This window comes from Equus przewalskii, chromosome 13 (genome assembly GCF_037783145.1).
Source record: "Equus przewalskii isolate Varuska chromosome 13, EquPr2, whole genome shotgun sequence".
Lineage (NCBI taxonomy): Eukaryota > Metazoa > Chordata > Mammalia > Perissodactyla > Equidae > Equus > Equus przewalskii.
In genome coordinates this window covers 11,229,738-11,245,669 of record NC_091843.1, presented here as the reverse complement: position 1 = coordinate 11,245,669, position 15,932 = coordinate 11,229,738, and the positions used below count along the sequence as shown (strand labels likewise).

Here is a 15,932-nt window from a genome sequence, read left to right as displayed (position 1 = left end):
TGTGGGTGTTTAGCATGCTAAGTTCATTCCCATTAAGGGCTGGCAAATGTCTGATGCCTCTCTGGCTCTAAGAAGGAATGGATTCATTAGGCCAGGACGAGCCTGGGCCCAGTCCCCCGCCCGCCAGCCTTCACAGTTCCTCTCTGATGCCCCTGCCCCCCACCCCATCTCCCTCCTGGCCTTGGCCCAGGCCATGGGCACTCACAAGGTCTTGAGGCCGCTGAGGCCACGGAACATGCGCCCGTGCATTGTCTCCAGCTGGTTGCCTGTCAGCATCAGCTCCTGCACGCTGGCTGCTCCATCAAAGGCGCCTTCCCTCACCTCCTTAATCTTGTTGTTACTCAGGTTTCTAGAAGGAGGGGACAGAGTAGGTCAGGACGCAGGGTAGGAATCACTTGCCCTGCAGCCAGGTGGGGACTCTCAGGTGCTCCCTGGACTGAGGACCGGATGGTGGGAGCTCAGTCTCGGGCTCCTTGATGTGTGGTCTTCAGTGTCTGTGGCCAGAGGAGCAGGGACCCCAGTCTCACATCAATGGGGCTACCTTTGTGGAACAGACTGGAGTTTGAAGCCTTTTCAGTGTAACCATCTTTTCAATGCCCTGGGGACTGGGAGATTTAAAATAGTGATCTCAAACTTATTTTCTCTCTTCAACAGATACTCTCCCTAAGCAATAATGCTCAAGAGGAGGGCAGGAGAAAAATATAAAATATGTCTGCTCCCAGGGGGTGGGGCACTTGTAGAACTTCTAGCTCTTTCATCAGTTGAGATCCCTGATATAAATGGACACTTTCAGAGTGACATCATCAAGACGGTGACACAGGTCATTCCTGACTTTGCTTTCCCTCACAAGAAGAACAGCTAACATCTATTCAAGAACAAGGCACCACTGAGACACTCCTAGAACAGAGGGGTGAGGCTGAAGTACCTCGCACACTCAGAGACCAAGACAGACGCATCAGAGGGTAAGAGAAGCAGCTGTGCCTCGAGGGCACGGCCCTCCCCCAGGCCAGCACAGCACCATGAGGAGAGGTCTCCCCAGAGCCTCCAGTGCCTCCAGTGCCTCCAGTGGGAAGAGAGAACCCAGGGGGCAACCAACCCCCTCCAGCATTGTGGGTCACTTTGTGGAAGCCCCTACTCGGATCTGGTACCATGGGGACTGCTGGGGAATCTACGGGGCTCAACCACTGGGAACTGGACTGTGAGGGAGAAGGGGGAGGGTCTTGCAACAACCAGCACACGATCTTGGCAGACAGAGTTCACACCTGCAGTGCCCAAGGAGTAGTCCCAACCAGCGGCTCTGCTCATCTGCAGAACCCTGCTGAGGATGCACTCTGACCAGGGAACTCGCGGGGTGCATAGCTGCCTCACTTGGATCCTCACACAAGGAGTTTTGCCAGCCCTAGAGCCTGGTTTTCCCACAACCAGGCAGGGAGCTAAGTCACGGCCCTGCCCACTTTGGAGAGTGCCTTCCAGCCCCATCTGACCAGAAGGGCTGGTGACAACTCCTGGAAGCCATGTGCCCAGTGGGGCTCGAGCTGAGAAGCAGACAGGCAGAGCTGACTGCCCCCAGAGCAAAGCCAGTACCCAGTATGGAGGCTTCCCGTGCTACCCACAGGCCAGGGATTAATTCACAGCCAAGGCTGAGGGTAGCTCCTGGCCCCTTCCAACCAGAGAGCCTATTTGGGAAACAGAGTAGCCTGGAGCGGGCAAGAGGGCTGAGACATAGCCCCACCTGCTGCGGAGAGAGTCTTCCGTTTCCATCTGACCAGAAGGCTTGGTGACAACTCCTGGAAGCTGTGTGGCCCAGTGGCACTTGAGCTGAGAGAAGGGCACGCCAAGCTGAAAGTTTGCAGAGCAAAGCCAGTGGTCCTGCTTGGCCAGGGAAATTGGGTGTAGATAGGCTCGAGTTAAGACAACAAAAAACTTTACTGGCTCTAGAGCTGCTTCTCCTGCTGCACCCAGGCACAGAATCTAATCCTTAGCCGCTCATCACTGAATACAGCCTTCAGCCTATCTGACCAGGGAACCTAAGCAGAGCACACAGGAAGCTCCAGAGCCCGTTCAACAGCCCTACGTACAGTGGCAGCTGAACAGAGAGCACAGCCTGTAGCTTTCCCCATCTGCAGAGCAAAACCAATGGTCTCACCTGACTAGGGAATTCAGTGCACACTCAGGCCTGATTTGAGCCCCCAAACAACGAGCTGTACAGGCAGTGGGTCCTGGCCTGCTGCACTACACTGCCAAGGCAGGGAGGCTAACTCATAACCCCTTCTACTACTGAATACAGTACCCAGATCTGACTATCTAGTAAGCCTGACCAGAGACTGTAGGCAACCGCGGAGCCCATCCTGCAGCCTCACATAGGCAGGGAACGGGGCCAGCAGTCCTATCCAACTGCTCTCAGCCAGGGGCACACCCTCCCATCCCCATCCTCAGAGCTCAAATGGTTGCCTCCACCCAAGATAGATCATAATAACAGGCCCACCTGCTATTGCCCCATTAAATGTCCAAAGACCTTACCAGCAGACACATCCAGAAACCCAAACTGAGAAGACTGGTGAGGAACTGTCTCTGCCAAAGCAAACCCATAAAGTCTGGAAGAGCAGACCACTCACTCAAATGTGCAGATACCAATGTAAGGAATCAAGGGTCACAAAAATCAGGTAAACAGGACAACACCAAAGGGAACTAATAAAGCTCCAATAACTGACCCTAAAGAAATGGAGATATATGAACTGTCAAAGAATTCAGAAAGAAAAAAAAGAAAGAAGAATGAAAAAGAGTGAAGACAGCCTACAGGAATTATAGAACACAATGAAAAGAAACAGTATTTGCATTATGGGAATTCTAGAAGGAGAAAAGGAAGAGAAAGAGACAGGAAATATTTTTAAAGCAATAACGGCTGAAAACTTCCTGAACCTGGGGAGAGAAATGGACAACCAGATCCATGAGGCCTGAAGGACCTCTTATAGGTTGAATCCAAATAGGGCTACACTAAAGCACATTATCATTAAATTGTCAAAGCTCAGAGACAAAGAAAGAGTTTTAAGAGCAGCAAGAGAAAAGAGAAGCGTTACATCCAAGGACTATTGGCAAATTTCTCTACAGAAACTTTTCAGGCCAGGAGAGAATGGCCTGAAAAATATTGAAAGAAATATTGAAAGAAAATAACTTGCAACCAAGAATTCTATACCTGGCAAAGCTGTCCTTCAGAAACAAAGGAGGGATAAAGACTTTCCCGAACAAACAAAAGCTGAGGAAGTTTGTTACCACAAGATCTGCTTTACAAGAAATGCTAAAGGAGTTCTTTGAGTGGAAGTAAAAGCTAAATAACATCATAAAAAAACAAAAATGTAGCATAAATCTCACTGATAATGGTAAATATATAGTTGTAGTTAGATTCTGCAATTGGTAATAGCGGTATATAACTCACTTATAACTCTAGTTTAAAAGTTAAAAAAGAACATAGCAAAAATAACTATAAATACAATAATCTGTTACTAGTTACATAATATTAAAAATCCATGTAAATTATAATAGCAATAAGCTAAAATTCGAGGGAAAACTAAAGTGTAAAGTATATGAATTCCATTGAAGTTAAGTTGTTATCAGTTTAAAATAGGGCCTTATAGGGCTGGCCCCGTGGCCGAGTGGTTAAGTTCGCGCACTCCGCTGCAGGCGGCCCAGTGTTTCGTCGGTTCGAATCCTGGGCGCGGACATGGCACTGCTTGTCAGACCACGCTGAGGCAGCGTCCCACATGCCACAACTAGAGGAACCCACAACGAAGAATACACAACTATGTACCGGGGGGCTTTGGGGAGAAAAAGGAAAAAATAAAATCTTTAAAAAAAAAAAATAAATAAAATAAAATAAAATAGGGCCTTATAAGTTTAAGATATTTTATGTAAGCCTCATGATAACCACAAGGGAAAATCTTGTAGTAATTACACAAAAGAACATGATAAAGAAGGCAAAGCATAGTCACACCAAAAGAGATCAAAACACTAAAAAAAGACAGCAAGAAACAAGAAACAATGGATCTACAAAACAACCAGAAAATAATTAACAAAATGGCAATAGTAAATCCTTACCTATCAATAATTACTTTAAATGAAAACAGATTAAATTCTCCAATCAAAAGATAGAATGGCTGAAAGGATGAAAAAACAAGACCCAACAATATGCTCCCTACAAGAGACTCACTTAGCCTATAAAGGCACACACAGATTGAGAGTGAAGAGAAGGAAAAAGATATTTCAAGCAAATGGTGACCAAAAAAAGCAGGGGTAGCTATACTTATATCAGGCAAAATAGACTTGAAACTAAAAATGGTAAAAAGGGACGATGAAGGTCATTATATAATGATAAAGGGGTTGATCCATCAAGAAGATATAACAATTATAAATATTTATGCACCCGACATCACAGCACTTAACTATACAAAGCAAAAACTAACAGAGTTAAAAAGGAGAAATAAACAGTAATAGATTAATAGTTTGGGACTTTAATACTCCATTCTCCACAATGAATAGATCATCCAGACAGAGAATCAATAAGAAAATGTAGATTTGAACAACACTATAGACCACACGGACCTAACAGACATATATAGAACATTCTATCCAACAACAGAAGGACATACATTCTTCTCAAGCACACATCAAACATTTTCTAGCATAGACCATATGTTAGGCTACAAAACAAGTCTTAGAAAATTCAAGAAGAAATCATACCAAGTATGTTCTCTGACCATAATGGCATGAAACTAAAAACAATAACAAGAAGAAAACTGGAAAATTCACAAACGCATGGAAATTAAATGACACTCTCCCAAACAACCAATGGATCAAAGAAGAAATTTAAGGGGAAATAAGTTTTCCTGAGACAAATGAAAATGGAAACACAACATACCAAAACTTATGGGATGCAGCAAAAGTAGTTCTAAGAGGGAAGTTCACAGCAATAAATGTCCACATTAAGAAGCAAGAAAGATCCCAAATAAACAACCTAACTCTAGGCCTTAACTAGAACTAGAACTTAACTGGAACTAGGGAAAAAAAAGAACAAACTGAGCCCAAAGTTAGCAGAAGGAAGGAAATAATAAAGATTAGAGCAGAAATGAATGAAATAGAGAACGGAAAAACAAGAGAAAAGATTAATCAAACTAAGAGTTGGTTCTTTGAAAAGATAAACAAAACTGATAAACCCTTAGCTTGACTAACTGAGGAAAAAAGAAAAAGGATCCAAATCAACAAAATTTTAAATGAATAAGAAGACATTACAGAAATTCAAAGGATCATAACAGGCCCTATGAATAACTAGATGCCAACAAACTGGACAACTTAGAAGAAATGGAAAAGTTCTTGGCAATATACAACCTATCAAGACAGAATCAGGAAGAAATAGAAATCTGAACAGACCAATTACTAGTAAGGAGATTGAATCAGTAACAAAAATTTCCCAGTGAAGAAAAGCCCAGGACCAGATAGCTTCACTGATAAATTACCAAACATTTAAAGAAGAATTAGCACCAATCATTCTTAAACGCTTCCAAAAATTCAAAGAGGAGGGAACACTCCCAAACTCACGTTACAATGCCAGCATTATCCTGATACCAAAACCAGAAAAGGACACTACTACAAAAGAAAACTACAGGCCAACGTCCCTGATGAATACAGATGTAAAAATTCTTAATAAAATATGAGCAAACCGAATTCAGCAGCACATTAAAAGGATCACTCACCATGATCAGGTGGGGTTTATCTCTGAGATTCAAGGATGGTTCAACGTGCATCAATGTGATACATCACATTAAAAGAATGAAAGAAAAGAATCAAATGAGCATCTCAATAGATGCAGAAAAAACACTTGGCAAAATTCAACATCCACTCATGATAAAAAATTCTTAACAAATTAGGCCTAGAAGGAACATATCTCAACATAATAAAGGCCATATATGACAAGCCCACAGCTAACATCATACTCAATGGTGAAAGGTTGAAAGCTTTTCCTGTAGGATCAGGAACAAGATGAGGGGGCCCACTCCCACCACTTCTATTAACACAGTACTGGAAGTCTTAGCCAGAGCAATCAGGCAAGAAAAAGAAATAAAAGATATCAGAATTGGAAAAGAAGAAGGAAAATTGTCTCTGTTTGCAGATGACATGATTTTATATACAGAAAACCCTAAAGATTCAACCAAAAACTATTAGATCTAACCAATGAATTCAGTAAAGTTGCAGGATCCCAAATTAACATACAAAAGTCAGTAGCATTTCTATACACTAACAACAAAATTTCTAGAAATGAAATAAAGAAATCGATCCCACTTACAATAGTATCAAAAACAATAAAACACCTTGGAATAAATATAACTAAGGAGGTTAACGATCTCCATGCTGAAAACTACAAGACACTCATGACAGAAATTGAAGAAGACACAAATAAATGGAAAGGTATCCTTTGTTGATGGATTGCAAGAATTAATATTGTTAAAACTTCAATGCTACTGAAAGCCATCTTTCGATTCAATGTGATTCCTAACAAGATTCCAATGGCATTTTTTATAGAAGTAGAAAAAACATGCCTAAACTTTATAAGAAACTAGAAAAGACCCTGAATAGCCAAAGCAATCCTGAGAAAGAACAAACCAGGAGGCATCACACTTGCTGATTTCAAGCTGTACTATAAAGCTATAGTCATCAAAACAGTATGATATTGCCATAAAAACAGAAAAATAGACCAATGGAACAGAATTGAGAGCCTAGAAATAAACCCAAGCATATACAGTCAACTAATATTTGACAAGCCAGGAATACCTAATGGAGTAAAGACAGTCTCTTCAATAAGCATTGCTGGGATAACTGGATATTCACAGGTAAAAGAATGAAACTGGCCCATGTCTTACACTACTCACAAAAATTAACTTGAAATGGATTAAAGACTTAAATGTAAGACCCGAAACCATGAAATTCCTAAAAGAAAACATAGGAACAAAGCTCCTTGACATGGGTCTTGGTTAATGATTTTTTGGAAATGACACAAAGAATAAGCAACAAAATCAGAAATAATCTAAAAAGCTTCTGCACAGAAAAACCATCAACAAAGTGAAAAGACAACCTACAGAGTGGGAAAAAATATTTGCAAGTCATATTATCTGATAAGGGGTTAATATACAAAACATGTAAAGAACTCATACAACTCAATAGCAAAAAAACCAACCACCCAATTAAAAAATGGGCAAAGGACCTGAATAGACATTTTTCCAAAGACAATATATGAAAGACTAACCGGTACATGAAAAGATGCTCAACATCATTAGTCATTAGGGAAATGCAAATAAAAACCACAATGAGATATCACCTCACACCTGTTAGAATATTGCTATCAAAAAGACAAGAGATAAATGCTGGCGAGGATGTGGAGAAAAGGCAAGCCATATGCACTGTTGGTGGGATTGTAAATTGGTACAGCTACCATGGAACACAGTATGGAGGATCCTCAAAAAATTAAATAGAACTACCAAATGATCCAGCAATTCCACTTCTGGGAATATATCCAAAGGTAATGAAAATGCTAACTCAAAAAGATATCTGTATCTCAATGTTCATAGCAGCATTATTTATAATAGCCAAGACATGGAAACAACCTAAGTGTCCATCAATGGATCAATAGATAAAGAAGTTGTGGTATATATATACAATAGGATATTATTCAGCCATAGAAAACAAGGAAATTCTGTAATTTGTGACAACATGGATGGACCCTGAAGGCGTTATGATAAGTGAAATAAGGCAGAGAGAGAGCCACAAATATTGTATCTCACTTATATGTGGAATCTAAAACAAAGACAAACTCATAGTAAAAGAGAGCAGATTTGTTCTTACCAGAGCAGGAAGTAGGGGGAAGGAGAATTGGAGGAAGGAGGTCAAAGGCACAAAATGCTAGTTATAAGATAAATAAGGACTAGGCATGTAATGTACAACATGATGACCACAGCTAGCCCTAGTGTATGATATACAGGAAAGTTGTTAAGAGAGTAAATCCTAAGAATTCTTATCACAAGGAGAAAAATTTTTTTCCCTTTTATCTTCTTTATTCTTATTGTATTTCTAGGAGAAGATAGATGTTAGCTGAACTTACTGTGGTAATCATCTCACGATATACGTACATGAAACCATCATGCTGTACATCTTAAACTTATACAGTGATGTATGTCAATTATTTCTCAATAAACTAGAAAAAAATTAAAAAAATAAATGGACGGTTTCTAGTTACTACTTTTTGAGCAACATGTGAAGGGTTTGGCCAAGAGAATCACATCAAATCCTCAACACAATGCCTATCAGATGGGCATTATTTTTATCATTGTCTCATTTTATGGATGAGGTGACTGAGGTTCAGAGATGTTAAGTAACTTGTTCACATCACACAGCTGATACAACTGGATTTGGGGCCAGGCTTTCGGGCGCATAAGTCCTTCAGTGAACCGCCTCTTCCCTAAGTGAATGTTCCTTTGGTGATGTGGATACTCACTCCGTTCTATTACTGCTTTGCAGAATTCAGTGTTCGGGATATTGTGTTTTCCTAAAGTGGGCTCCATGCTATCAAGCTGTCATTTCCGATTCTGCCCTTGAGCTCTGAGAGCAGACTCTTCTCCCTGATGCTTAATCACCACATGGCAGCCTCACAAGAGACCTGAAGAGCAGGCAGATCCTGCAGAGCTGTGGGTGCTGTGAGTTCCCAGCTCTCCCTGGCAGGCTTGGGGCAGGGGGTCTCGATGGACTGCCCAAATGTTCAGGCCTGAAAGGCATCCCAGGCTAGCTGGCTGGAGCAGAAAGTGATGGTGTTTATACAAGCTGAGGGAAGAATCCAGTCTCCTGAGCAAAGAGCCTGAACGCCTTGCACGGGGAACAGTGTTCTGCAAATGGGGAGATCCACAGGTGGAGACCGAGCCCGCTACCTTGCTGAGCGCCAAGGCTGTAGAATGGAGGGCTCACTAGAGAAGGACCAGCTGCCCACTGTACTGCTGGCCATACCGAGGCCCAGAGAGGGGAGGCGGCTGCTCCAGGTCACAGAGCATTGGGAGGGGATATAGCACCATATAGTCCTTGGTACTTTTCACTTCTCTCAAGTGCCCTCCTCGCAGAGCTCTGAGCTGTCCCACAGCAACCCAAGGGGAGAAGCCTCCCTAGGGATGGCTCGGAGCAAGTGATAGAACTGGACACCCACAGGCTCAACGCAGGCTGCCTGCCCTCTTCCCAGGTAGGGACTGGGCCCACAAGGCGGCAATGCCCACGCCTGTGGGCAAGTGCGGAGGAAACAGACGGGGCCTCGGCTCCCACTCTCTCATCGACCACACCCTCTGTGCTCCCAGGCGTGGCCTTGCTCTCCTCCCCACTTCCATCTTGCCAAGAAAACAGGAGCAAATACTCCTCAGAATCCCTCCCTCAAGATGTCACAGAGTCGGGAGACACTCAAACTGGCTTTCTGCTCCCTGCCTGGCTCTCCTTAGACTCACCTGGCTTTCTTATAAATCCTGGTAGTCCTGGTCCAGGATAACCCGACAATGAAGGTAATGCACAGGGGAGACGGCAAATTACCCCCAAATTAGACATGAGAGGAGAGATGAAGGCTCTCCCAGCAGCTATAACTCATCCGAGTGCTGGAGGAGAAGGATTTCGCTCCAGAGAGTTAGGGTTCTTGGGGAATTAAAGTACATGGAAGGCAGTGAAGATGAGTTAAGGCAGCCATGAAGTGGGAGGGTTCCCATTTCCTGACATCTGTTTCTTTAAATGAGCAAAATTAACATCACATTACTGTAAGGTTTATGAATTGGATTTCCTTGGGCTGGAAGAATGGAAAACATAAGGGGAGTAAAAAAAGGGGGACAGAATATTCCAGAAGACCAGGCTGCTGCTCCCTCCCCATCCATCAAAGCACTGCTCAGAACTTCAGGCAGCCTGGGCTGGAGCACAGAGAGAGCAGCCTGGGGGAAGCACTCCAGACACAAAGCCAGTGCATCAGGATTTTCTAAGAACTCTACCTTATTCTCAGAGCAGCGTCTTCCTGAAATGCCCGGGATCCCAGGAAACCCACAAATGTGAAACTGGGACCACCTAGGCAGCTTCTCTCCACTTTTGTCTCTGCAGACCCACCTGAAGGAATACTGCTTCATCACGGCTTTGACTCCAGTGAGGATGGGGGTTCTTAAACCTGAAGGGACCCAGCCTCAGAAACTCTCACCCGGCTCAGGGTCGGTTCAGAGGGGTCAGTGGCAGGACAAAGGCAGCCCAGCGCTCGGCCTCACTGCCTCTGCAAGCTGCTGGGTGTACCTTACAGACCCTGTTCTCATTCTTCCCAAGAAGCCCCGAGGCCCCTGCAGGCTGGGGATTTGTCTGGCTACCTCTGGAAAGCCTGAGTCTGCGGAGGCAAGCCTTGCCTGCTTCCAGGCCTGCATCGCTTCAGGTTCATAGGATGGCCCATAAACTCTGGCACCTGAGAAGCATCTGTGATCCACTTTCAAGCTCAGTCCCGGATGGAAATGCAGTGGGGACAGAGTTAAACAGATTTTTCTGGAAACTGAGGGTAGTGATGGAGCCAGCACTCTGGCACACTGCCAGGTCGGGGGTGGGGGGGCCTGTCCACTTCCTCATGGACCTCTCCTCCCCTGAGGTGGACATTCTATTTCAAGCTGGAGTTACAAGCTCAAATGTCCCCAGGGTCCAGGCAGGTGACATAATGCCAGAAGCAAGCTCAGTGCGGACGGTGTGATCAGGAAAGCTTGTGCTTCTTTCAAGAGGCAGCCATTCCTCAGCTCAACTCAACCGGAGCCATTTGGAAAAGTGGGCCCAATTTTGACAGATCTTCTGATTTTCCAAAAGATGCCAGAAACCTATATATTTTCTTCTGTTGTTCTGTTTCTCTCTTGATTTTTAAAAGTGGGCAACTAATTCTTATTACAAACACAACCACTGCCAATAAACCCACCCATGCGCACCTGACTTTGGCTAGTGGGCGGCCAGGTTTCAGCCTCTAGTTGAGATTCTCCTTCAGTGTGAGAACTGAGCTGGATGTCCACCTGAGGGAGGCCACGATCGTGCTCTGGATGTGACGTCATTTGAAAAGCTGCCTTGAGTTACCACAGTAACACAGTAACAATCCTTTTGGGTAACAGCTCCCTCAGCACACATGATGCTCATGGATAGCTCATTATTCCAGCTTGACAGGAAAGGGCACAGAGGTTCAGAATGGTTTGGAAAGGCACAGCAGAGTCAGACCGCTAGCTCTGGGTTCACTCTGCTTTGCCCACCTGCCCTATCAGGGTAGAGTTGAGAGCATAACCTCTGGGCCCCAGTTCCACATTCCTTGAGGAAGCTTAGCAGACTCAGGCCACAGGCACAGCTAGCTTTAGGGACTCTGATGGGCAGAAATCCAGTTGACCCACCACCTTCATGGGGATGCAGGGTGGTGATGGGTCCCAGTGCACGAGAATCCTTTACTTAACAAAAAGAGTTACCATCAAGTCATTTTAACAAGTGGCTCCAGCTGACCTTTGGGACCAGATTTCCCCCAGTGGGTCATTTGCTTGGTTGGCTAGCACTATATTTATGGATTTACGTGCACACATGTGCACGCGTTGACTGCCTTCAGATGGTGCCAGCGCTCCCCAGCTAACCTGCACTGTCACCCCTCCTGGCTCTGCTGCTTGATTTTTGACCTTGGACAAGTTACTGCACTTTCTGTGTTTTTTTTCCTCATTTGTAAAATGAAGCAATCTCAAAGCTTTTTTGTTTTTCTTGGTGAGGGTTAAATGAATTAATATCAGTACCATCTGGCACAGAGCAAAGTGCTTAAAATAAGTATTAGTGGCTATTTTATTATTGTTACTGTTATGACCTTGCACCGAGCCCCTTTCCAGGTTTATGCTACTACTCAGGTTCTTGAAAGTATTTGAATTTGCAATTCCTATTATATATATCTAACCAGCTACCCTGGGTCACTCCCCCAGATGTCCTCTTCTGTCTTCCTGCACCCTCTTGCTCCAGTCCTATGGCCAGAGGCCATGGCTTTCATCCTATCTCTTCATACTTACTTTTGATCCTCATCATAACTTACAAGGAAGGTGGATTTACTTCTTTTATGCAAATGATGAAACTAAGGCTCAGAAGGCCCATGGATATTGCCAGGGTTGCGCACAGGAGAGGGGCAGGGCTGAACTTAGAAGGAATGCAGGCCTGCCCTTTTCTCACACCTGGATTTTTCCGGCTGCTCTTTAGAAGCAGGAATATTTGGCACCCCTGACCGTCATTCCAGCACGGCAAATACTGGGAAGAGCTGAGTGACATCTGCCTCTTTGGATGAGAACTGGGCCTACATTTTGCCACCGTTCCCACCACTCCTTTTCGTTGCTTGGATGCTGAGGCTGGGAGCTGGCTGACACTCATCGCTGTGTTTGCGCTGTTGTTTTCCTCAGTGGACAGAAATAGTTCTCTATACTCACGCTTCTGTCAATGTGGAAGATAAAAGATAGACTCAAAGTGCTTGAGTTTCACCTAAATGGAAGAGTGTATATTTATGGAAGCAAAAACTACTTGATCCTGCTTACTATGCAAATATGCACTTGGCCAGCTTTACTCATTTTAATGCCTGCCTCACCTCCATATGCATAGAAGTTTCTGTTTTGAGGTTAAAAAAAAGTTCTGCTTCTCTGGTTTAAATTTAAAAGGACGTCTCCTGGCAGGTGATGGGTGATGTTGGTGCTGGGTCCCTGAAGCTAGAGGGGTGCTGGACCACATGGACAGCCACTCTCCTCACCAGGACCCATGTGTGTCCCCCTCTCAGCTATCCCTTCAGAGAGCTCTCCACTGTTCTCAGTTACAGAGCTGTCACTGAGGCCATGGACAAGTGGTGGCTGCAGGCAAGGAGGGGGGAGGAAGCCTGAATAGCACTCATGTGACCCAGATGCTGCACAGGGCAGGGAAGGTCTCTCTCCTTCTTACCTGCAGGGGACTGATGGGAGGGAGAGCAGAGAACAAGATACAAATAAGAGTTACAGTCAATTCTCATTATCCATCATAGGTATGTTCTTCAAAGTCGCTGGGAAAAACGATTTAGCAAATCTTGACCCATTCTCCTAGGGGAAATACAGGGTTAGGCTCCTGTGGGCCTCTGGTCACAACATTTTCATCAACTGATCAGTATGTAACCTTGTTTGATGTGTGTTTCTGTTTAAAGATACCTTATTTAATATATATTGCTGATCTATTTACATTGCACTCACAGCCAACGTCACTATAACTCATGTCTGAGCAAAGCTCATGTAACTCACTTATTTTCCCTGTAAGGCACATCACAGTCTTAGGATCACTAGATAGCACTTCAGCCCCATACTGTGGGGCCATTTTAAATAGTGAAGTCTCCAATAAAATGCACAAACATGCAAACGAAGCCACACTAAATATACCACGAAAAGGACCTTGTTTACAGTATGAGAGCTGAAACAAGACACCAGATTGTTGTCTTGTTTGATGTCAGCTGGGAACATGCATGCAAGACGACTCAAGTTTTTTGCTGCTCTGTCCACGTCTACGAATGACCATGAAAGCTTGGTGAGTATTGATTTTGGGGTTACAAATAAATTTTAGTGAGTAGGTGAATTAGCAAATACAGGATTGATGAATAATGAGGATTGACTGTATTTCCTTTGTTCCAAAGCAGACACCAACTCTGGAGTCGGGAGATGTGGAGGATGGGGTGGGGGTCGGGGGAAGGGTGGAGGAGATGAGAAGATGGTCAAAAGTCCCCTCTCTGTGCTCAGGGCAGAGTGCACAGGTCTCTGCTGGGCCACCGGGGAAGGAAGCCCAACCACACATTAGTCTGATTATGGATGAGCCTGAGGCTAAATGCCAGCTCTGACATTTACTGGCTGTGTGGCCTTAGAGAAGTCATGAAACCTCTCTGAGCTCCACCTGCTTCCTCATTTGCACAAAGGGGAATGTGAAGCCAGCACCAGGCAGGTGTGCAAGGACTAAATGAGATGAAGTGTGTGAGGCAGGGATCGTGGCACCTTGCCCAGGATAAGTGCTTTAATAGGTCAGCAGTATTATTCCTGTTATCTTTATGACACAGCCTGACCTCCTGGGCAGGGAGAGGGTTATGAGAATAGGCAGCCCTGGCTGTGGGAAAGCCAACAGAAGCACATGGGCCCTTTGCCTAAGCTCAGGCTCTGGTTAGACCCAGGGACGCCTAGACTGAAGCCCAGTGTGCAAGGCCCCAGCATTTCTGCTCCGACGCGCCTCACTAATGCAGAGGCCTTCAGAGCCCATCTAAAAACAGACCTTAAACCATCACCTCTTGGTTCCTTTGTTCCATAAAAGTCACTAAGTAACACGCACCCTAGACCTTAACCTCCCATTGCTGGTCCTTACCTGAGTTCCTCTCACTCCCCCTTAGGGTAGATGTTGGGTGTGGGGGGGGATCAGGATGAGCAGAGGGACATGGGGTGAGGGTTAGGGATGGTGCAGAGCGCGTGTTCTTGAAGATACTTGACAATTTAAAAACAGTGACGTTTCATTTTGGTCTCTGGCTACACGGTCATGCCTTAGTGTCCTGCTTCCAGTGCATGCCCACAGCAGGGGGCAGGAGGAGGACGTGAGGGGCTAGAGAGGGGGTTGAGGGAGCCGCCCCTGCCCTGGCATTCTGCTCTGGTCTGGAACACAGACCTTGTCCAGGGAGCGGAGGATGCTGCCAAGTTCCCCAGGCTGACTTACATTTTCCGCAGGTTGGGTAACTTCTTGAAGACACCAGTGGCCTCTAGAACAGATATCTCATTGTCGTTCAGTCGCCTAGATGGGAAGCAAGCAGATAAGGTGGTGGGTGAGCTGTGGATTGAGTCCCTCCTACAGCCCCCACATGGCTTCAGTTGAGTTGCTGCCTGGACTTCACACGCAGCCGAGGTCAAGAAAGCCACGGAAATGTTCAGCACCCGCCCCATCAGCATGAGGGGCCCAGCAGTGAGAGGAGGAGAACGTGGAAGGACAGGAAAGAGGGAAGACCAGGCTCCTCCTTCTACAGGAAGCCCCTTTGACTAGGGTGTAGTGGACATTTTTGAATACTGAGCATGGGCATGCCTTTTTTTTTCAGCACCCAATCAACTGCCAATGATCTGTCTTCATTTTGCATGGGTACCAATAATGACTTAAACCCCCAGGAAGGCTTCCTCAGGTTCTCCCAATGCTCCAAGCCACTCAGTTCCTTCCCAACCACTTCCCTCTGCTGGTGGCAGCTCAGGGACTCCATGACCAATATTCATACACACTCAGGGAGAGCAGGAGGGCCAAAAAGACTGTGCCTGGCCGTGTCCTACTGTGATTTGTGAAGTCAAAGAAAACACTACTACTAATAAAGGCCATCATCATTTGTGCAGGGCTTTCTCTTTGCCAGGATTCAAGGTGTATTCTGTGCTTGCATTCTCTTCCTTAAGCTCCGTAACCACCATAGGAGGTGGGTATCATCGCCTTCATTTTATAGCTTAGAATCTGAGACTCAGATCTGAGCAGCAACTTGCCCAACCTCAGGAAGACTGGAGAAGACAGGAGTCAGAACCAGGTGCGTCAGCCCCCACATGCTGTGCCCTCACCCCCCTGCCAGGCTGTAACTTTTTAGCTCTTCCACTTCTGGATAAAACCAGGATACCCCTTTAATAGCATGGATAATTGGAGGCTCAGATATATCTAACTGTTCTAGCTATTTTCTCTCTTTATGACAGTTATTTAATACCCGTCTTTCTGGTAACACCATAAGCTTCCTAAGGGCCAGGAGAGACTGACTGCTTTGTTCACTGGGGAAACCAGGGGGCCTGGCTTACAGGGGGTGTTCAGAAAATATTTTTAGAATAAATAAACTGTCTCTAATTGCATCAAGCTGTCCC

The 15,932-nt window shown here is 45.1% G+C and overlaps 1 protein-coding gene across 1 annotated transcript in view; it reads right to left on the bottom strand.

Moving 5' to 3' along the window:
• The window catches only part of SLIT3 (slit guidance ligand 3), a 587,735-nt gene that overhangs the window by 72,098 nt on the left and 499,705 nt on the right, over positions 1 to 15,932 (bottom strand). The window contains exons 16-17 of the mRNA XM_070569056.1: positions 14,773 to 14,847; positions 206 to 349 (exon numbers count right to left, since the gene is read on the bottom strand). Coding sequence (XP_070425157.1) covers positions 206 to 349; positions 14,773 to 14,847 — 219 coding nt within the window. The remainder of the gene's footprint in view (positions 1 to 205; positions 350 to 14,772; positions 14,848 to 15,932) is intronic.